Source organism: Rhipicephalus sanguineus, chromosome 7, assembly GCF_013339695.2.
Source record: "Rhipicephalus sanguineus isolate Rsan-2018 chromosome 7, BIME_Rsan_1.4, whole genome shotgun sequence".
Classification (NCBI taxonomy): Eukaryota; Metazoa; Arthropoda; class Arachnida; order Ixodida; family Ixodidae; genus Rhipicephalus; species Rhipicephalus sanguineus.
Window position 1 is genome coordinate 38,577,962 of NC_051182.1, and position 24,105 is coordinate 38,602,066.

Consider the following 24,105-nt stretch of genomic DNA (forward strand, 5'->3'; position numbering starts at 1 on the left):
CTCAGTCGACTCCAAGGTGAAATCCATCCTCTACTTTTTCTTCTAAGACGATTCACTAAACCTTCAGCTCTCTGAAAGCTCTCTGAAACAAACGTGGTTTTGCAATGTGTCCAGGATCGGAGGCATTGTAAGCTTTCTGTATCTTACCTTGTTTCGCACTGCTTCCGAGATCGGCCCACCTATGACCAAGCAATGATATCATGTGATGACCTCACCATGTGGCGTCACAGTGACGCCATGATGGCATCATAATGACGTCACACATTCAGGTGATTTGTAACGTCATGATGGCGCCGTATGGTGAAGTCATCACGTGATGATGATTTCTTGCATTAGTCGTGCTGATGCCGCCGACGCGGGACGCAGACGCTGGACGCCGGTCAATTTTCCCGTTTCATGAGGCATCTAAGGCTTTCGCCCGAATAATCTGAATTTATGAACCTAAATTTTTCGGTCGCTGTTGGTAAAGTGAGCATGGCCCACACGTGTTGGTGTTAATGTTGGTGCTTCATAAACATTACTGCTCTGCGTATACTTCCTTACAGTGCATATCAACTTGTAAAATAACTTGTTTCTTTAATATATGTTTCTTCCGTACACAGTGTGTCAACGAAAACTTGGCTGGGTGCGTGAAAGGAGATAAAGTCAGTGTGAGTAATGCGCTAGCCTCCTTACCTTGCGCGGAAACTAGATGTATCAAGTTTCCCAAATATTACTGTGGTAGGCATGACCCACTATGCGGTTAGAATGCGAAGGTAAAGATTGACGAGCAACTTTGCAGTAATGGTCTTACGAGCATCAGTTCTCAATGCTCTGGCATCCTGTAGGGCCACTGCACAGAAAAGGTTTAACACGGCAGCGCGTAAGTACCAAGTGATGCCCTGTTTCTTGCGCATTATGCTTGTTAAAATTTTATTGCTATTGTGAGGAAGAAGATCGGCAAGCATGAAGGCCCATCGCCATCGGCTGGCACAGACCGACAATTCGCTCTCTGGCTACGCCCTGCGCGCTGCTGCTACGATCGTCGCTCTCGTAGAATCCTCAATAAACCCCCCGTAACAAGTGGTGGAGCTGCGGGGTAAGCAAATCTGGAACTACGCAACGGGAAACTCAAGCCCGCCTCTACTATGACAGAAGGGGGACCAATGCAGCAGCAACAACCCGGTGCCACGGTGACTACCGTGCTCTGCCCTGGCCCGTTCCCTCAACGCGACCCACCAATCTTCAGCGGTGCAGAAGAGCAAGATGTGGAAGACTGGCTCGCTGAATGCGAACGAGTGAGCGTGATAAACCGCTCGGACGACGCAGGAAAGCTCAACTACCTGTCATTTTACTTGAGCGGTGTCGCCAGCGTGTGGCATCGAAACCACCAACGTGACCTCCCGACATGGGCTGCCTTCAAAACTTACGTGACGGAGGTATTCGGGCGCCCCGCCGTTCGCAAGCTTCGATCTGAGCAACGTTTGCGTGCTCGTGCGCAGCAGAGTGGTGAGAATTTCACAAGCTACATAGAAGACGTTCTCGACCTATGTAACCGCGTTGATGGAGCAATGACCGATGCCGAGAAGATTAGGCATATCTTGAAAGGAATCGAAGACGATGCCTTTCAGATGCTGCTGGCGAGGAACCCATCAGCAGTCTCTGACCTAGTCAGCCTCTGCCAAAGCTTCGATGAACTGCGCAAACAACGTGCAGCCACCCGCCAATCTCTACCACCCGCGACTTCAATGTCCGGCTTGGCTGTTGCTCCCGATCACACGTCCCTGCTGCAACAGATTAAGGATTTCGTTCGAGAAGAAGTCGCTCGTCAGCTTTCGCTGATGCCGCTTATTCACGGCCAGTCGAGTTCTCCATTGGCGCCAGCTCTCCAGAACATCATCAGGAATCAGGTAGCCGATCAAGTTCCACCTTCTCTCCTTCAGGCTCCAACTGCTGCTCCTCTGACGTACGCTGAAGTCGCTTCGAGGCCTGTGCTACAAAGTTACGGCCCACGTCGCCCACATATGCGCCCGCCAGTATCTCCACCCGCCCGACCAGCAGTACAGTACGCACGAGCTGAAGATCCTTGGTGCACGGAAGACAACCGTCCTATCTGTTTTCATTGTGGTCTTCCTGGGCATGTGGCACGTTACTGTCGCTTTCGTGTACCGAACGTCTCGAACAATATGCGTCCACCATGGGTCACGTATGCGTCACGTCAGCCCCGCCGTAGTTATTCGGACGACCACGAATCTGCTCCTGTCTCTGAGGCACCATTCTCCTCCCGCCGTTCGCCTTCTCCTCACCGCCATTACCTTTCACCCATGCAACGACGGCGGAGCCCTCTGCGCCAGGAAAACTAACTAACGCAGTTCAGGAGGCAAGAACTGCGGTGCCAGCGAAATGTCTAAGGCCTCAAATTTCCCCGAAGAACGTTATTGATGTCGCCATAGAAGGAATACGGACGCTAGCCCTCGTCGACACTGGCGCTGCTCTTTCAGCAATTGATGCCCGCATTTGCCGCCGAATCGGAAAAGTGACGACACCACTTTCTGGACTATCTCTTTGTACCGCCAACGCACAGCACGTCGAGCCGTCCGGCGCCTGCACAGCCCGTGTCGTCATTCAGAATGTCGTCTATGTCATCGAATTCATCGTGTTGCCATCATGTTCTCACGACGTAATATTAGGCTGGGATTTTCTCTCAACGCATCATGCGATCATCAATTGCGCCCGCGCGGAAATCGAGTTGTTTCCGTTTTCATCAGATATTATCAATGACCACACAGACTCTTGTAAAATCGCAGTTTCCGAAGACACCGTTATACCGGCCTGGTCTACTGCTCTTGTCAGCATCTCTTGTACTTCTATCAACGACGGCACCTTGCTTTTCGCACCCTCTGACCTTCTACTTCGCCGCCGATCACTACCACTGCCGTTTGCCGTCCTTCAGTTCAATTCTGGCACCTCTGTGATGTACGTGTCAAACCCAACGGCCGCACCAGTCACCCTACGCCGCCGTGAAACCCTAGGGAGAGCCGAACCACTGCCATCTTCTTCAATTTTCGACATCATGGAAGACTCCGCTGACCTGGCCGCCCTTGAGACCTCACCTCCTCAGTCACTGCCGCGGTCTTTCACACCAACTATTGCAAGCGACCTTACGACGACGCAGCGCGACCAGCTTCTTCGCTTGCTCGAAGGCTTCTCATCCTCGTTTGACTCCCACGCAACGTCGCTTGGCCGCACGACGGCTGTGTCGCACACCATCGATACTGGAAGCCATGCGCCCATTCGACAGCGTCCTTACAGAGTATCGGTGAGCGAAAGGTGCGTTATCGATGAGCAGGTGAAAGACATGCTCCAACGTGGTGTCATTCAACCTTCCAACAGTCCCTGGGCCTCTCCAGTCGTCCTGGTTCGGAAAAAAGACGGTACCATACGATTTTGCGTCGATTATCGACGGCTTAACAAGATTACCCGAAAGGATGTGTATCCGTTACCCCGTATTGATGACGCCCTGGACTGTTTGCAGGGTGCGGAGTTTTTTTCTTCCTTGGATCTCCGCTCTGGCTACTACCAAGTGCCAATGGCTGACGCTGACTGTTCGAAAACGGCGTTCGTAACACCAGACGGATTGTACGAATTCACTGTAATGCCGTTCGGTCTCTGCAACGAGCCCGCGACCTTTGAACGCATGATGAACGGCATCCTGCGCGGCCTGAAGTGGCGCACTTGTCTATGCTATCTTGATGACATTGTCGTCTTTTCCCCAGATTTTTCGACTCATCTGCACCGTTTACATCAAGTTTTGACCTGTCTCCAGAATGCTGGCCTGCAGCTTAACTTGAAAAAGTGCCAGTTTGCGGCTCGAAAACTGACTATATTAGGCCACGTTGTCTCCAAAGAAGGCATTCTCCCCGATCCTGCTAAACTCCGAGCCGTATCCGATTTCCCAAAGCCCACTACCCTGAAAGCACTACGCAGCTTTATTGGCTTATGCTCATATTTTCGACGCTTCGTTCGCAATTTCGCTAATGTCATCGCACCCCTGAATGCACTTCTCCACGGCGACAATGAACTGTCTACCTGGTCGGAAGCCTGTGATCACGCGTTTACGACTCTTCGCCGCCTGCTTACGTCTCCGCCAATCTTGCGCCACTTCGATCCCAGCGCACGGACAGAAATTCACACTGATGCCAGTGGTGTTGGCCTTGGTGCTGTGCTCGCACAACGTAAGGACGCCAACACTGAATACGTGGTCGCCTATGCCAGTCGTGCGCTCACGAAACCTGAGACCAATTACTCCGTCACAGAAAATGAGTGCTTGGCTATCATATGGGCTCTTCAGAAATTTCGCCCCTATCTTTACGGTCGTCCTTTTGACGTCGTAACGGACCACCACGCTCTTTGCTGGTTGTCGAACCTGAAGGACCCGTCAGGCCGCCTCGCTCGTTGGGCTCTCCGAATCCAGGACTACGACATCCGCGTCGTCTATCGCTCTGGCCGCCGACACGCTGACGCTGACGCCCTTTCTCGTTTTCCCCTCATATCAGACGACAGCACTTCTACTCGCGATGAAGATATGTCGCCGCTTGACATCCTGGACATGGCCACGGAACAACGAAACGACCCATGGATCGCCACCATTTTGAACTTTTTGTCAAGCCCTCCGACAGCGTCGGCACCTCGCGCACTGCGACGCCAGGCACAGCATTTCGCTATCCGCGACGGACTTTTATACCGCCGCAACTACCACAACGACGGCCGCACATGGTTACTAGTCGTACCCCGTAATCTTCGTCAAGAATTATGCTCCGCTTTCCACAATGACCCACAGTGTGGTCACGGTGGAGTGTCTAAGACGTACATGCGGCTCAGTCGACGATATTATTGGCGGGGCATGTACAACTTCGTCTGCAAGTACGTCCGCTCTTGCATCCCCTGCCAACGACGCAAACCAGTCTCGCACCTCTCCACAGCACCTCTCCAGCCCCTCCCATGCCCAACCCTCCCGGTTGACCGCGTCGGCATCGATTTATACGGGCCCCTTCCATGCACTGGTGCTGGAAACCGATGGATTGTCGTTGCCGTAGATCATTTGACCAGGTATGCTGAAACCGCCGCCTTGCCTGATTCAACAGCAAAAGACGTTGCATCGTTTATTCTGCACAACTTCATTCTTCGCCATGGCGCACCTCGTGAACTCCTGAGTGATCGGGGACGTGTATTCCTCTCGGACGTGCTGCAATCCCTCCTATCTGAATGCCAAATTATTCACCGCACTACTAGCGCTTATCACCCACAGACCAATGGCTTAACTGAACGATTTAACCGGACCCCTGGTGGCATGTTGTCTATGTACGTTGCCTCAGACCACTGCAATTGGGTTGTTGTACTTCCGTTTGTCACATACGCGTACAACACCGCCTGCCAAGCAACTACCGGATTCTCACCATTCTTTTTGCTTTATGGCCGCGAGCCCTCCAGCACGATTGATACAATTCTCCCGTATCACCCCGACCCTGCTGACGGCCAACCTGTGTCTGAGCTCGCCCAGCACGCTGAGAGATGCCGACAACTTGCCAGATCTTTCACCTATGATGAACAGTGTCGCCAAAAACTGCGCCATGACTCCAAGCCACCTCCGGACCCTTTTCCTATCGACTCCCTCGTGTGGCTTTGGGTGCCTCCAGTTGCTGCTCCCGGCCTTTCATCTAAGCTCCTTCCAAAGTACCACGGACCCTACCGCGTGGTTGCGCAAACCTCCCCTGTCAATTATGTGGTCGAACCCGTTACGCCATCTTCCGATCTCCGTCGTCGCGGGCGAGAGACAGTCCACATTGACCGCCTCAAGGCATATTATGATCCTTTGACCTCTATCTAAGTCGCCAAGATGGCTACCTCTCCATACCGGGGGTGATTGTGAGGAAGAAGATCGGCAAGCATGAAGGCCCATCGCCATCGGCTGGCACAGACCGACAATTCGCTCTCTGGCTACGCCCTGCGCGCTGCTGCTACGATCGTCGCTCTCGTAGAATCCTCAATAAACCCCCGTAACACTATATCAATTATATGGAAACTCTCAACGGCTTTTCGCCTTCATATTCCGTTTAAAGTCCAAATCGATGAGATCTCCCCGCTCATCGTATAAGGAACCCAAGCTCAAGTTTGCGCGCCACGCTCGCGCGGCCGAGCTATGCGTTACTGGGGTGAGACGCTGCCTGCGAAGGCGGTTTGTCGCCGGATTCGGCAGATGCGGCGTCAAGGACACGTGCGCGCATGCGCTCTTCATTCGGCCCGGAGCCCTGCTAGTCAGCAATAGTTACACTGTGACGCAACACAGATGCAATCCGAGATCTCTGCGCGGGCGCGGAAGCTGGGGCGGCAGTGTTGTGGCAAGAGAACGCGCCGTGGATATACCCAGTTGCGATATGAGCAGTGGCGCCGATTGACGTTGCTTTGGAAGTCCGCGTTCTGCCCGCGGGCAAAAGCGCGTGAGCAGGGCCGACGAACGCGGCTGAAGCAGAGATGAAACGAGCCGACCAATCTCCGTCGCACGGAGGGCGCATGCGATATCACCACCCACCCCGCTTGCGAAGCCTGCAGTCGATTGCTACTCAAGCAGAGAGGAAACGCCCCGCCCGCCTCGAAGGAGCATGAAGGAACGCGGAGGGGGTGATGTGTCGCTCGAGCAGCAACTGTGCACTTAGGTCAAAAGGGAGCGCTCGCGATCGCTGGCGCGTGCGCTAGCTCGCTGAGATCAGGAGACGGCTCGTATACCTTTCAACGTGCCGTGCTCTCCACGCGAAGCACTGTGTAAGAAGCGCAGCTCTCCCTGGCGCGGCCGTGTTCACTTGCACCTGCGTTTTGTAGAGTTACGCGAGATTGGGTCCAAATGAGTTAGCTGCCAGACTTACTTCGTATAAAATTACAATCTATTGCTACCACATTCAATGCTTCGCCATCGCGGTGAAACTGTGATTTCTGTAATAACCTTACCGCTTGATTGGTGGAAGAAATGGAGAGATCTGGGACAAATGTAACTCAGGCCAAAATGTCAAAACGCTAGAACAGGTTAGATCAAAGCATTTGTGTCAGTCTAGCAGGTAAATAAGAATATGTATTTTGGTTCTTCTAGGAGAGCAAAATCCAGTCAATAATACACCTTGAAGAGGTAAGTGCTACGAATATAACTTTTTTTTTCTTTGTGCCTACTTTGCTAGCGACGCAGGTATTCTGCACCTGCGTATAAGATATAAGGTTATTTAGGCACACAAAACCCTAAGATCTGGGTGAAAACGAGCAACAAGATATTTCATCGTCTCGGCTTAAAAAAACATCATTTCATCAAAATATGTTGAACCTGAGTACCATAATTATGCATTGAAAATGTGCATAAATTAGGCATTTCTGTAACAGTACGCGCAATAGGGCAAAAAGGTAATAAAGGAGCCCTGCAACACTTTTTGGGCATGGTCACAAAACGCTGCTGATCGATAGTCAGCAGCGTTTCAGCAGCGATAGTCAGCTGCGATAGAGAAGAGAGAAAGCGCTTACAGCTTGCTCCAGATCCCTGTAACTACGCTCGTACGTGACGGATTCTAAAACTTTTGGCGACTGCATATTCGTGAGGCGATAAACTCCTTTAATGAAGCCACTCAAAGTTTCTTAGGAATATGTTGCAGGGCCCATTTAATAAAAAATTCTGAAAAAAAGGTAGTTCCATTTAACAGGGTTCGGAATGGCTGCAACGCTGAAACAATCTTTTCATGAAATTTTTTACAAACGTCGTACAGCCCGGTTGCCAATGAATCCATCATATTCCAAGCCTCTGCCACTAGTCGACAGAATGTTTTTAAATACTGTTGAGCTGGTTTCTTCATTTAATTGTTTTATTGTGAGCGTAATAAATTCATAAACCTGAGGCCATTCGTCTTCTGACGAATAAGACTATTTTCGTACTTCGGGACGGCGACATTATAAAAGGAAGCGAAAGGGACCTGATTTGTAATGACGGGTAACGTACTGTGGCCAAAGAGAAGAAACTTTCGCTGAGTGCTGCATTGCACTAATGTGTGTAAATCACTGACGCGTAAAGCTCAAGGACGCGAATGGCAAGTTCCGTAACGAAAAAAAAAATAAACGTGTACGTTGCAGCTTAGCGCCCACGACCAATCCCTAGATAAGTGTTCAATTTTCGAGAAGCCTATCAAGTAGTAATTGCTTGTAAGGAATGGTAGCTGAATTGTCCTTATGAACGCAAGGCAAAAATTGCTGCGAACGAGACAGCATTTTTTTTTATACTTGAAATGCATTACCCTTTTTTTTTGGACACGACAGTGCGGTATTGCACGTGCAACTAATATAACTGTTTCAATATACCGTTATCAAATATTTGTTTAAAAAACAGTTAATCAACATATTAGCCGCAGCTTTCAGGTGCCCGTATCGTCTAAAAAGCAATGTCGGCGTTGTTCATGAGTGAAACATCGTCCTGATTGGTGCAAAAAATAAATAAATTGCCGAACAGGTCAAATCGTGCTCGGATTGGAGCCCATCTTTGGAGGGCAACTGATGCGAGTCAACTAAGGTAACTCAGTTCGAAAGGAAATTGGATAAATTTGTGTCAGATGGGAATTGAACGCCGCCCTTTCGGCGGTGAGAGTACACACTTCCCGACTCGTTAGTTCCCGGCGGCGGACACACACAAGGCTTGTTAGTTTAAGCTCATCAAAAGGAGACCAGTCAGTCGATTTGTTTAACTAAGCTCTTCATGCTTCACATAGAGGAAGAAGCGGAAAGTTCTCACTGATCGCTCGCGGAGGCGGCTGTGAGTAAGAGGACATCGGGCATAAAGCGCTGGAGCGCGCGTACACGCTTGAGACACTTCTGATGGATTTGGCGCCGTCCACCTAAACGATGACAAGGACGTCGTACACTGGGCAAAGAAAGGAGTGTTGTTTCATGAGACTCGCGATGTGCGACTCAAGCTCATGACAAATGAATGAGAAGGCGACGCGTAAGAAGACCGATGACGCTATGGCGTTTTAATCTTAAAGGAGAAGCTCAAGTGTCCTCAACTTTTGCCTTCTGCTTTTTTCAAGCAGCTTAGTAAAGTTTATGTAATGAGTACGGGCATCCATCCATAAAAATGCGGCAGATCCCACGCATTGTGGGAATCGATGTAATGCGAAGCAGCCAGCAAAGAGCTGCATACATCGCCTTGTTTGTCTTTGAGCCAAATGAAATCACTCATGCCACGGCATCTAGTCCACCATATATCGCATGTTTGCCATGCACGCATGCATACACAATGTAGTGTACACCATGCCAATGAAACGCATATTCTGGTATATAAATGCATAACCTGTCGCTTATGTTCATCACGCACTCGTGTCATGCCATACCAATTTTGGTATATATCACGTTAACAAAACGGCCGGAAACGCACCACGACAGTGGCATGTAAATCATACCGTACATGACATGCATAACATGATTCGCATGTTAAGACCTCTCATTTATGTTCGTCATAGTCGCATCGCGCAATGCATATTATGGTGTATATCAAAGGAGCGAAACGGCCGCGAGCGCACCATGAGTAGAGCATGTAAATCATGCCATACATGACATGCATATTATAGTTTTTCATGTTACCACCTGTCACTAAAGTTCATCATACAGTCACATCGCGCAATACCAGTTTTGGTCTATATCAAGCTATCGAAACGGCCGCGAATGCATCATGAGCGTGGCATGTAAGTCACGACATACATGGCATGCATGTCATAGTTTCCATGTTACCACCTGTTATTCATGTTCTTCATACAGTCATATCGCGCAATACCAATTTTGGTGCATATCAATCTAGCGAAACGGCCGGGAATGCACCATGAGCGCGGCATGTAGATCATGACATACTAACCTGCATGTCATGATTTCCATGTTACCACCTCTAATTTACGTTCGTCATGCAGTCGCGTCGCGCAATACCAATTTTGGTGTATACCAAGCTAGCGAAACGGCCGGGAATGCACCATGAGCGCGGCATGTGAAGCATGACATACATAACCTGCATGTCATGATTTCCATGTTACCACCTCTAATTTACGTTCGTCATGCAGTCGCGTCGCATAATACTAATTTTTGTGTATGTCAAGATAGCGAAACGGCACGAGTGCGTCATGGGCATGTCATGTAAATCATGTCGTGCATGTCATGCATGTCATGATTTTCATGTTACCACGTCTCATTTACCTTCGTCATACAGTCGCTTCGCGCAATACCAATTTTGGTTACATCAAGCTAGCGAAGCGGCCGCGAATGCATCATGAGCGTGGCAATTAAATTATGACATACATGACATGCATGTCATGGTTTTCATTTTACCAACTGTTATTCATGTCCTTCATACAGTCACATCGCGCAATACCAATTTTGGTGTATATCAATCTAGCGAAACGGCCGCTAGCGCATCATGAGCGTGGCATGTAAATCAGGTCGTACATGACTTGCATGTCATGATTATGATGCTACCACGTCTCACTTACGTTCGTCATACAGTCGTGTCGCGTAACACCAATTTTGGTGTATATCACGCAAGCGAAACGGACGCGAATGCACCACGAGCGGGGCATGTAAATCATGACATACATGTCATGGATGTCATGGGTTTCATGCTACCACCCATTATTCATGTTCTTCATAAAGTCACATCGCAAAATACCAATTTTAGTGTATATTAATCTAGCGAAACGGCCGCGAGTGCGCCATGAGCGTGGCATCTAAATCATGTCATACATGACATGCAAATCATGATTTTCATGTTACCACGTGTCAGTTATGTTCGCCATACAGAAATGTCTCGTCATACCAGCTTTCGTATGTATCCCTTCATTTAAACGGCCGCGAGTGCCCCGAGATCATGTCATGTAAATCATGCTGCACATGACATGCACGTCACGATTTGCATGTTAGGACCTGTCATTATGTTCGTCAGGGACTGTTGTCACGCCGTACCAACTTTGGTATATATGAAATTAACGGAACGGCCGCAAGAGCCCAAAAGCCATGGAATGTAAATCATGCTTTTCATGACATGCGTGTCATGATTTTCATGATATGACCTGTGATTTATGTTCGTGGTAAGGCCATGTTATGACGCACCAATTTTGGTATACATCCGATTAACGGAACGGCCAGGGAGCCCAAAGGCAGTGGAATGTAAATCATGCTGCTCATGACATGCGTGTCATGATTTTCATGATTTGACCTGTCGCTTATGTTCGTAATAAGGACATGTTATGACACACCAATTTTGGTATACATCCGATTAACGAAACGGCCAGGAGAGCACAAAGTCGTAGATAGATAGATAGATAGATAGATAGATAGATAGATAGATAGATAGATAGATAGATAGATAGATAGATAGATAGATAGATAGATAGATAGATAGATAGATAGATAGATAGATAGATAGATAGATAGATAGATAGATAGATAGATAGATGCGCTCAAAGTCGCAGAAGATCGCTAAGAAATGCTTCGCATTTAAAAAGTGAGGCTGGGCTCATTTACCAATTGTACTTGGCTCGTTTAATGTGGCGTTGAATGGCGTCACTAGTAGGAATTTTCTGGCAATCTGAAAAAAGTAATTTTGAAACGTGCTAGTGAAGATTCGACGAAGAGGAAAAGGAGGCCAAACAGGCTCGCGAGTCAGTCCAGCCTCGTTCTCCTCTTCGTCGAACTTTCGCTACCCCGTTTCACTATGTATTATATATTGCAGTTATTATTTATTACGATAATAATCTAACATGTCTTGCACGTGCGTACCTTGTTCCTTCTATAAAATTCTAGTGCATCGCCAGGGACTTCTTCGACCGCGTTCCGCAAGATGCCATCGAGGACATGTTTTGTGACTTTCTCAAGAATGTGCAAGTTACTTCGGCTGCTGCCTTGAAAGCAAAGGGCTTACTAATGCTGATATTCAAGGACAAATGTAAGTGATACCGTCATCCTATCACATAATCGAAGACTGTGTGCACCAAGCGGGTGAACTCGGTGTGTTCTGCTTGATCACCAGAACGATGAGTGAGATTCTTGATAATTTCTTATATCTATTTTTAAAGAAGGCTTTAAAGGCGTTCACGGAACCTCTCTTATGCCAATGCTGAGAGTGTTTTACTTGTACGATCTGCGCGTTTCGGCGCAGAGAGACGTGGACTGAATGCCTGCCACGGTTGCCGCATTTCGATGGGGACGGAACGCAAAGACCACCCGTGTTCTTAGATTAAGGGGCACGTATCGAACCCCAGATGGTCGAAATTATTCCGGAGTCCCGCACCCCGTCGTGCCTCACAATCGTATTGAGGTTCGGCACTTTACACCAGCACTTAACATTATTTGTGATACGATCTTCTTCTTCAAGAATTGAGATGTTTTACAAACAACATTGGTTTGTTCGATTTCATCTCTGCCTTTTTGACGTTGAGAACCTAGACAAGATGAACCGAAGTGGCCGCTACTTCCGACATAAAACTCAAACCTTTCAGTCAACACAAGTACGACGCATGCGCCTCCTATTTTCAAACTGACAGAGTAATCACGTCAACTAGCTTCAGATGCTAGAGCAACGCGCAATACCCGAGGCTTCGGGCGTTTTAAGCACAGCCCTACGGTGATAATCTAAAGCGCTGCTCGCAGGAATAGTTATGCGATGTCTCACAACATTTACTTATCCTCAAATGAGTCTCCCAAAGATACTCATTAAATCGTGAGTGCCATTAGAAAGACAGCTTCATTGAATGTCAGGGACAAAACTTACATTGTATAATTGCTCACATACGAGTTGTGTGCAGGAAAAAAGCAAGTGTTACAACCGTAAATTTTATCACTCGAAGTGGTAAAATATGAAAGACTGAATTTCGACGGAGTTCATAATTTAAAAATGCGCTTCACAATTTGTAAAATAATAAATGAAACATATTCTTTAAGTACACATGAAAAGCTTTAGAAACTTCTCGCTAAAATGAAATTGAACTCACTTGTGTCGCACAGACGTATGTTTTAAAATGCAGAAAGGTCGCTCAAGCAGTGTCTTACAAGATGTTTAAGAATTATTTTGTTTTTAAATATCGCTTTTCCTGACGTAGTTCACGCGAACAGCGAATCATAAGTTGCATGAATAAGTTTGATAGTCAATTATTTTTAATTACTTCTGGTCGCATCTTTCGCGGCGTTTCTTGTGTGTCATGACAACTGTGTCTATAGTGCGGGTGAGTGCGCAGTGACTGTTCTGTGATCACCTTGGCTGAAAAATTGCAAGATGATCGTTTTTATAAAGCGTGATGAACTATTGTATAAGCGTACAAAGCTTTTATATGAACATTGTTGTTGACGTGTGAACATTACGCTTGTGAACGGACATTTTCGTGAGTGAATTTTGCGATAATTGATTGTTATTGATAACTGGATGACGCAAATCAATATGTAGCAGAAGAGAAGTAACCGGAGCTATACACAGGCAACCAAACGATGGAATTGTGCGTTCCACGAGTACATCTAGGCGCCACTACTAAATATGCCTGGCTTACCATGTTAACCGAAGCAAGTGTCACTAATTGCACCTTCACCCATTCACCTCTGCTCGTCGGGAGCGATTTCCTCCTCACAATTTTGCGCCATTTTTCTTGAGGAATTTCAGAGGTTTTAAACTGCGCGAAGGAGACAGGGCGAAAGCACGAACACATACGCACACACAAACGCTTGTGTGCGTATATGTTCCTGTTTTTGTCCTGTCTTCTTCGCGCAGTTTACAGCCCTTTTTAAATCATGAAACGACTAACCCAACAACATGCCTTGCTTCTTGAGGAAGTTGGCGTCATGCTGCGCTTCCTAAAATCTACGATAAGCTGCGCTACAGTGTAAATTCTGCTGAACCCTTCAAGGGATTTCAAACAAAGCAAACACCGTTTTGGCTGACAAAAATTTAGAAAAATTAGAGTATCAGGCTCTTTTGCATCCCCAAATAGCCTTCTGGTTCGTGTAAGGGATAATGATTTACATAAGACACCCCTGAGGAGTCAAGGGCGTTGAGTTACCGGGACATCTGCAGCCCGTATGACTCGCCGATTCAAAATGCGTTGGATATTAGGCGAGCTTAATTTAACATATCTGTCTTATTGTTATCAAAGAGCACACGCGTATTTTTCAATGCTGATTATTTAATTATGCAGAAAAGGAAAATCCCCACCATTACTGAACGGGGGCGCTAGATACTATGGCTAAATATACTATATGGCCAGCGTGAGGGTGTGTAGCACGAGCGCTCCATCCGGGTGGTGTTTTGCAATACACTATGTTATGCGTGACGTTAGGCGCGTACGTGCGCCCTCTATGCTGATGTAATCTCTAAAGGATGTTTCTTGACTGGTAGTCTTTATCTTGCACTGCTTTTCAGCGATAAGGGTGCCTGGACGATTGCAACACCCCATAATATGGGCGTTTTGACTCATGAAAATGCCTTTTTTCCTCAGGTGTGAGGGTGTTATGGGCCCCTTAAAATTGTAAACTGGTTTACTGTTATACGAGCATCGTATCAGAAATACTATGCTCTTATCTTGAAGCCAACTCTGTTCTACATTAAATGCACACAGTGTCACACACAAAGTGAAAAACATTCGCAGCATGAAGGAACGTCAAGCACAACTCTGTCCAGGCGACTCAGCAGCATAATCTTGTCAACCACCGTCACTGTCGTTGTTTTCACAATCCTCAACGTTTAGTAAAAAAATGGTTGTCCCCAACATGGCCGCTCGGAGCACCACTGTCAAAAACTGACAGGGTCCCTTATGGATTCACCTAAGACGACTAGAAGGCGAAAGCAATCTTCGTTTTCTTCTCAGTCGTTGTTTGATCCAAATATTCCTGTGCCTAACGTGGTTTCCCACGGCTTCCAGGATGGGAAACATTGCAAGCTTTCTGCGCTGCCGCCATGATTGCCCCATGTTTGATGAAGCGTCAATATCATGTGATGACGCCATCATGGGACATCAGTTCATGCGACGGCACAAATTTCGCCGATCTGTGACATCTTGACGATGTCATGTGGTGATGTCATCACGAGATAATGATTTTAGCATTATTCGTATTGACGCCTCCGACGGTCAATTTTCGCGTTTTAGGAGTTATCTATAGCTTTAGCGTTAAAAGCAATCACAATAATGACCGCCTTCGAAAGGCCTAGACTACTCCGCGGCGCCATCTTTATAGTGAGAGACGCGAGTTGCGGTTAGAAAAACTTTTCATTTTTGTTTTACAGCTATTAGCTCTGGCTGAAAAAACTGGACATGTACCACCATCTGGTGTTAAAAACACCTCAAAAAAGGAAATCTCGTACACTGTGCCACCACCTACCCACACATACGAAAACGAGCGCTTTCTAGGCGACCGGCGCAGCACCACCTGTGTAAGCGAATGGGTAATAAGGCGTTAATATAACAATAAACGTGAACACAGTCTTAAAGCTAAACTTATGGTTTCGCTTCGTGCAAATGAAAGCAAACTTCAAGAAGAAATACACTCGTATTTCAGATAAAAATAATGAAGCATGGTGATGTTCAGTATTCTCATTTTACAGTAAAACGATTTTAATGATCAGCGTTTAAATATTGATGTCACAGCGAAAGATGTCTAACGCTATTTTTTATTTTACAGGTTTGTGAAATATTCGAGCTTTCTGACTACCTCAGAAAAATGTTTCCAGATTCCATCAACAACAGAAGGAACGAAATAAAGTAACGCATTCTGAATACTTCTGTGCAATAGCATTTTTCTTCATAGCGTCGGTGTACTACGTTGCATATTCGTATAGTTGTTTTCAGCATCCGCACCCAGACTCATGAGGTTTCGCCCCGCTATGGTGGTCTAGTGGTTATGGCTTTCGACTGATGACCCGAAGGTCGCGGGATTGAATCTCGGCCGCGGCGGCTGCATTTTCGATGAGGCGCAAATGTTTGAGGCCCGTGTATTTAGAGTTAGGTGCACGTTAAAGAACCCCAGGCGCTAGAAATTTCCTGAGCCCTCCACTACGGCGTCTCTCATAATCATACCTATTTTATTTAGGAAAAACCTTACAGGCCCTGTCGGGCATTGAGAAAGGGGGGCATTGTTACAAGAACAGGTGAAATACAGTGGAAACAGCTCGAAAATACATTTCAAGTAACTGTACAGTTACCTTAAAAAAACAGCACACACATGGTGAACAATTAGAACAGCAAAATAAATCAAGGCAGATTAAGTAAAAAGTGCGTACAGACGTTCCCGAAATATTGTATGATCGCTTATCGAGACAATATGAACACGATCATTCCAGTGCGATATGGCACGAGGTAAAGCTGACAAATTGAAGGCAGTAGTTTTAACAAAAATTCGCTTGAAGCTAAGATGATTATGTAATCTTTGTGACGTGCGTGGGGGCGTTTGGAGGGGTAATATGCATGGCTTAGCGGAATGGAGATATTTGTGAAGCAGACAAAGCAAGGAAAGCCTGCGACGGATATGTAGGGTCTGTAGAGAAATATTGTCACTGGGTCGTGACGTCCTCGAAGGCAGCAGTCGGCGTGTCGAAGATGAAACTTTTTATTTGGCCGAACTTGTGGCCGGGAAACGGAAAATCAAAATACAGCAATGCGCACTGTACACCGATAGCGGCGAACAGAGTGACCGCCGTCAATAAAACTGCTCATGGCTGGGACGCGCCGTCTTTTATACATCATGCATCAAACTTTCCTGCCTTATCACTTTCCTGCCTTATCACGCAAGCTCTGGAATAATCTTGACTATTCGCGTCATGTGCGCAATCTTTACAAAATGATGTACTACAATCTGGAATGTTTCCAGTCATTCTGGCATGGCCCGCGCAAGACAGCCATCACACGTGCAACGGACCAGTTACAAAAACATAGCAAAAGAAATGCGCGTGGCATTGCCCACGTTGAAAAAGCGTCATCCCGATGCTCGTCACAGAGCATAGAAGGGGGGAAAAGTGCATACACGAATAAAGTACAATGATAAAGGGTAAGAAAAGCAGTCCTAAGGTTCGCTAACGCGTATAAAACGGCTTAAGGCGCACGACATCGACGACTTCTGGTCGTGCGCGGCGCCGCTGAGAGTTCGTGATGCCACCCGACATGACGTCGTAGTCTAGAGCACCGAGACGTCGAATAACATTGTATCGCCCGAAGTATCGCTGAAGAAGTTTTTCGCTAAGCCCACGTCGGCGTATCGTCGGCGTGCAGACCCAAACACGGTCGCCGGGCTGTATTCCACGAAGCGTCGTCGAAGATTGTAACGGGGCCTGTCGGTCGTCTGCTGATTGCTGATGCGTAGGCGGGCGAGTTGTCGGGCTTCTTCGGCGCGCTGGAGGTACACAGTCACGTCGAGGTTTCTTCGTCGGTGGCGTTCGATAGCATGGCGTCGAGCGCGTTGCCGGGTTCTTTCCGTAAACCAGCTTGTATATGGCGTCATTTGTGTCGTTTCTTGCACGGCAGTGTTGTATGCGAAGGTCACAAACGGCAGGATGGCATCCCACGCCTTGTGATCCAAGTAGGCGTAGGTGGTCAGCGTGTTGGCGATGCTCTTATTTAGACGCTCGGTGAGGCCATTGGTTTGTGTGTGGTAGGCTGTGCTCCGGCGGTGGCTTCCTTAGCTGTATTTCAAGATCGCTTGAGTAAGGTCAGCAGTAAAAGCCGTACCTCTGTCGGTGATGAGGACTTCAGGGGCGCCATGACGCAGGACGATGTTCTCAACGAAAAACTTGGCTACCTCGGCGGCACTGCGTTCGGGCAGGGCCCTTGTTTCGGCGTAGCGGGTGAGATAGCCGGTAGCTACGACGATCCATTTGTTTCCGGAAGTCGACGCCGGGAACAGCCTCCGTAAGCCCATCCCGATTTGCTTGAACAGTCGACCAGGTGGCTCGATCGGCTAGAGAAGTCCGGCTGGCCTTGTCGGCGGTGTCTTCCGTCGGTGACAGTCTCGGCGAGTCTTTACGTTGTGGGTGATGACAGTGAGGCGAGTCCAGTAGTACCTTTCTTGTATTCTCGCGAGCGTGCGGTTAACACCGAGGTATCCAGCCGTCGGGTCGTCGTGTAAAGCTTCCAGCACTTCTGGACATAATGCTGAAGGTACTACAAGGAGGTAGTTGGCCCGGAGTGGCAAAACGTTTTTCCCTGGGAGCATTTCATTCCGCAAGAAATAGGACGCCAGTCCTGGCTTGAATGCCTTTGGAACAACGGCGGCCTTGCCCTCGAGATATTCCATAAGACCCTTCAGTTCCGGTTAGGCTCGCTGTTGTTCGGCGAAGTCGTCAGCACTTAAGGTTCCCAAGTAGTAGTCACCAACCTAGTGTCGTGTGGCGGTGGATCAACAGGGGCACGGGACAGGCAGTCAGCGTCGGAGTGTTTTCTTACGACGGTAATGTCGAATTCCTGAAGTCGCGGACTCCACCGTGCGAGGCGACCTGAAGGGTCCTTCAAGTTAGCTAGCCAACACAAGGCGTGGTGGTCGCTCACATCTTTGAAGGGCCGGCCGTAGAGGTAGGGGCGAAACTTCGATGTACGCCAGATGATGGCCAGGCACTCTTTTAGGGGCGAAGCGCATTATGCCGTGGGTCTGTCCATCCTCCGTTTGTAGGTTTGTAGGTTTGTAGTAGCCACCTCTAGTTCGTGAGAAGCGCGCGTTCTGGTATTCAGTAGAAGAAGAAGACGACATTGACGAGTGAGACTCTCGTGCGTATTCGCCTGTGTGGCATTCTTTCTTCTTTACTGCGCGCGTTCTGGTATTCAGTAGAAGAAGAAAACGACGTTGACGAGTGACATTCTCGTGCGTGTTCGCATGTGTGGCGTTCATTCTTCTTTACTACGTCTCGTGTTTTCAACGACAACGAAGTAACACGCCATGAGGCTCCCTCCCTGGCACGCTTTCTCTTTAGCTCGCAGTCGCCAGATGGACGACAAGGCTGCGGAACGGAGGGCACGGAAGGCGGCGGCAGCACAAGCTCGCAGAAAGAATTCTGAGGTGAGAGCCCGCGAGGCCGAAGCTGCACGTCGACGCCGCGAAGCAGATTCCGCCGTTCGAGCCCGCGAAGCCGAAGCTGCTCGACAAGCTGCACGGCTGCGACGAGAAGACCATCCGAGGGACGTGTATAGACCTGGTATTTTCTAATTTCCAATTGCAACCCGTACAAGAACCGCTGTCCCTTCACTTCACGCACCATAAAGCCGTGATAACGAAGGGACAACGCAAGCCAAGCGTCATCTAATTAAGAAAAACAAAAGTTTCATGTTTGTAATATACACACGGTGTTTCTCACTCTTCATATGATGATTGATGGAGCGTTACACAGAACATTCACGGTTTACCGATGATTCTCTCCGGAGCTTCGCCCCACTCATCATCAATCACCACGTGGATATGCTGTGATTTTTCCTGTTGTGGAATAGTTGGCTTCCGCCTTAAATAGCGACCGGCTAGCATAACTGACATCCCTTTCTAGTCCGTCACTCCTCTGCACTAGGACTTCTCCGAGCCCCACGCTTTCTTGCGTCGGTGTGGATTTCCGTGTCGGCGTATTCGTCCAAGTGCGCAAGTATCGGCGGTGTCTGCAGGCGTCGTTTCAGTTCTTGAAATGCCTCGACTTCTTCCGTTCCCCCCTTCTATTGCACGTCGCTTTTCGTGAGGTGCGTTAGCTGCTCGGCGATCCTTGAATATCCTTTCACGAATCGCCTGTAATAGGCGCACAAGGCCAGAAATCGGTGTACGGCCTTCTTGTCGGTGGGCGGCGGGAAGGCAGCAATAGCAGCTGTTCTCCGCGGGTCCGGGTGAACTCCAGAGTTGCTAATCCCGTGGCCCAAAAACAAGAGCTCCTTGTACGTGAAGCGGTACTTTTCTGGCTTCAGGGTGATTCGAGAGGCTTTGATTGCCTGAAGTACAGCCTCAAGACACCCGAGATGCTCGTCGAAGGTTGAGGCAAACACAACGACGTCGTCCAAGTACACGAGGCAAGTTCGCCACTTCAAACCTACCAGTACTGTATCCATAACGCTTTGGAAAGTCGCAGGCGCCGAATAAAGACCGATGGGCATAACCTTGAACTCGAATAGGCAGTCGGGTGTTATAAAGGCAGTCTTCTCTTGGTCTCTCTCGTCGACTTCCATTTGCTAGTAGCCGGTTTTGAGGTCCAATGACGTAAAGTACTTCGCGCTGTGGAGTCGATCCAGGGTGTCGTCTGTGGGTGTCAGAGGATACACGTCTTTGTGATTTTGTTCAGGCGACGATAATCGACGCAGAAAGGTACAGTTACATCCTTCATTTTCACTAACACCACGGCTGACGCCCACGGACTCTTGGACGGCTGGATGATGTCGCCACGCACCATTTCGTGAACTTGTTTTCTACGGCCGCGCGTTCTGGCGTCCAAACTCTGTACGGGCGCTGAGGGAGCGGTCTCGCCCTTTCCTTTGTAATGATGCGATGTTTTGCGACTGGGGTCTGCCGGATTCTTCACGACGATGAAAAGGAGTCCTTGTATTGCAAAATCAGGGTTTTGAGTCGTTCTTGCATATGCTTCGGAAGGCTAGGATTGACGCCGATAGCTGGTTGAGGAGCTTGGTTTACCGGAGTAGGCTCGGAAAAATCGGCGAGGGCGAAAGAAAGCATTGGTGGCTTCCATAATTTCTTCGATGTAGGTGACCGTCGTGCCTTTGTTCACGTGCTTATACTCGTTGATGGAATCTGTGAGCATCACTGCTGCTTTTCCTCCACGCAACTCGGCTACTTCTCTGGCGACGCAAATCTCGCGGTTAATCGACTGGTGCTGGTGGCGTTCAACCACGACTTCTAGGTCTGCTGATTTCTAAGTGCCGACGGAAATGATCACACTGTAGCGAGGGGAAATCGTTACTTGTTCTTCCAGCACATTCAAGGCGTGCTTTCTTGGCGGAGTGTGCGGCAGTAGTGCTTTTTCTGTGGATAGTGTTATCGACTTGGATATCAGGTCGAAGACTGCACCATGAAGGCTCAAGAAGTCCATGCCAAGGATGACACCTCTGGAGCAACGCTGCAGGATTACTCGTGTCCTTTTATTTTGCTGGCTTTCTTCAAGTATCATGAAGGAACTGTCCCAGATCTCAAATCTGCAAATTACGAAGTTTTTGAGATACATTCGATTGTTAATGTTGAATCGCGCTGTGCAGACTCCCTCCGGCGTTACTAGATGACATCCAGCTGTCCGGATTTTGGGGCCTTCCCAGGCTGTCCTAATTTTCTTCAGCTTCGTGGCGAACGTTCCACTGATAACAGAATAGTCGGCTCCGGTGTCGACGAGAGCTGTGACGATGTGGCCATCGATAAGAACGTCGAGGTCGCTAGTTCGTCGCCTCGCGTAGCAGTTAGGTCGTGGCGTCGGGTCGCGGCTACATCGGTTTGTTCCGCTGCTTCCCCGTTGCGTCGTCAGGTCTTCTTCTAGCCGCGAAGTTTCGACGTCAGGGCTCCGTTGGGCTTCCGGCGTGTTATTTAGATTTCATCGCGGCGTCGTCGTCGGTGGCGGAGGATCTTCGGTAGTTCGTCGTACAGCAACCGCACCTCCATCGGTTGCTGCCCTTCATTTTCCGGATACGGGCTAGGTGACCAGCCCCTAATTGGGCCAGTGTATGGTCGTCGTTGGAGAGAGACATAGCAGCCTGACGACGGCGAACGGGACGGTTGTCAATTTCAAAATTCAATATCAATTTCAAATTCATTCAAATGCGCCGACGCGAAACTAACCACCGATTTCGCTGAACACGGTCTATACTGCCAGCAAGCATACTTCGCAATGAAATTTAAATGCATGTTTCAAGTTTCAAGTTGATTTCGCATTTTCTCTTCTTTTACAGCAAAAAGCGAAGAAAAATGCCAGGGCAAGGATAAAAAAAGCTGTACAGTCGCAGAGTGACGAGGTTCCTGCCCCCTTCGTTTTACAACAAGAATACAGCATGTATATAAAATACACAAAAATACAATGCATATTCTACACACTTCTATACTCACATCTACGCATATACAACACTTGTACATATTCCAGTCTATATATATACACGTTCATATACGCATCTATTCACATACAGCATTGGCACCTATTTATATATCCGTACAATTACATCTGCTTGGAAACCTAAATAATAAAAAAATACAGTTATGTACACGAAGAGTACGTTATTGATACAAAAAGATAACTACGACGACATACATAAGTTTTGCTTAATGATAGGGTTTTATTGCGAAATATTTACATTGTTCAGCCAAAAAAAAAGCAAAGCCGAGAAAAAAATAAACAAAGGAAGAAGTACGAAAGGGAGAGAAAAAAATGCATCACGTATCAAGAAACTGCAAGTTATCAGAGCAAGGCAGTTCGCAAGTGAATTCTAGCCCGATCCCTTTTTTCTTTAAAATGTGCACAATTGGAATATGCACACTTCTTTGCACAGCACGTGACTTGTCAATTAAAGTCAAATAGTAATCTGTACTCCAGAACACTCTAACACATCTCTGCAGATTGGTTAAACCCGATAACGAGCCGCTATGACATTAATTGCCATTAGGATGGTGATTCAACAAGAAGTTGTTCAATAAATATGAATTCAGTGTTCCACCTCACAATGCTCGTGATAGCACGTTTTGACTGAACGTGACGGCATGTGATTACTCGCATGCCAGCTAACTGCTACATTCGCTATACATCCGCTCGGTAATATTTACACTCACTGCATCATTCCTTTCGCATTTCATTAGTAGAGCTAAATGCTGGTGAGTTCAGACATACGCAGTATTTATGATGTAATAAAAGTCAACAAGAGGCGACGCTCTGTTTCCCGTATGGTGCTTTCATGGCGCCAACGAGCAGCGGGTGACAGAACAGCCGGCACGTTCGACGTAACCACTTTTCCCATAGTGCTTCACGCGCACAATGGGTGTTCTGGGATTGCTTGAAAAAGGTCTATGGAACCGTACCACAAGGAAACACGGTGGGCGCTGCTGTAGAAACCTGCTTGTGGCACGTATGTGCACATAGCGTTTACCATTTGAAACTGTCCTTGAATGCCAAATGCAAATAGTTACGAAGTGCCCTCTACGCCATAATTATTTCTTTTGCGAATCAGCAAAGAGCACACTACGCGTCTGTAAGTCAACATACAAACCTGCGTAGTTGCTCCTTTTGTACATGCTTTTGCTAACAATCATTCAATATGTCTGACCGGTTTGTAATGGGTGGGCCTTTAAAACACCCAATTGTTGGGCAATTCACATGTTGTGATGCTAGGCACAAGTCTACGCTTCTGCTATACAATATTACACATGCATAGGAGACGACTCCAACGTCTGCATGGCATTCGTTTTTTAACACGAAAGTGTTTTATGCCGGGGTGCACCAAGACTATCATGACGTATTTCCGTCACGGATGTACGTCAGCAAAGTGAACGCCATCACATGGCAAAGAAAAAGAACTATAAGAAAACGTTGCGTTGACGGGAGTCGAACCCATGACCTCTCGGTCCGCGACGATGGCTGGCGGACGTTTAGCCCACTGAGCTACCGCCAGACACATTACGGAGGCTGCATGAACGCGCCTTTTATCTTTCACACTTTACTCTCGCAGTGCTCTTGGCTTTATGGATGGAAGCTATGAGCATCCCCTTTATAACGGGGCGGTGATATCTGTGCCACCAGGTTCCAAAAAAAAAAGAAGAAGCGCCGTTGACGATCGTCCCACTCGGCGCGTTTCCAATACAAATCTAATTTCATCAGCGCTTTAACACACCGTTGCACCGAATTTGACATGCAGTGACATTCGTACAAAAATTAAACACTGACCTTTATGTTATATTCTATTAAAGGGGCCCAGCAACACTTTTCCAAGTAAACTTCGAATGTCTTCATTAAAGAGCTGTTGCCTTACGAATCGGCTGTCACAAAAATTTTTAGAATCTCTCAGTATGAGTGCAGCTACAGGGATTTGCTGTACGTTTTAAGCACTTTCTCTCTCATTTCATGCAAGATGCACGATGAAAGCATTGCAGAAGGGG

The 24,105-nt window shown here is 47.8% G+C and overlaps 1 protein-coding gene across 1 annotated transcript in view; it reads left to right on the top strand.

Moving 5' to 3' along the window:
- The window catches only part of LOC119399403 (uncharacterized), a 29,412-nt gene extending 17,414 nt beyond the window's left edge, over nucleotides 1-11,998 (top strand). The window contains exons 6-8 of the mRNA XM_037666217.2: nucleotides 603-650; nucleotides 7,121-7,156; nucleotides 11,842-11,998. Of these exons, the coding sequence (XP_037522145.2) occupies nucleotides 603-650; nucleotides 7,121-7,156; nucleotides 11,842-11,991 (234 nt within the window). The 3' untranslated portion in view covers nucleotides 11,992-11,998. The remainder of the gene's footprint in view (nucleotides 1-602; nucleotides 651-7,120; nucleotides 7,157-11,841) is intronic.
- Nucleotides 11,999-24,105: the final 12,107 nt, after the last annotated feature.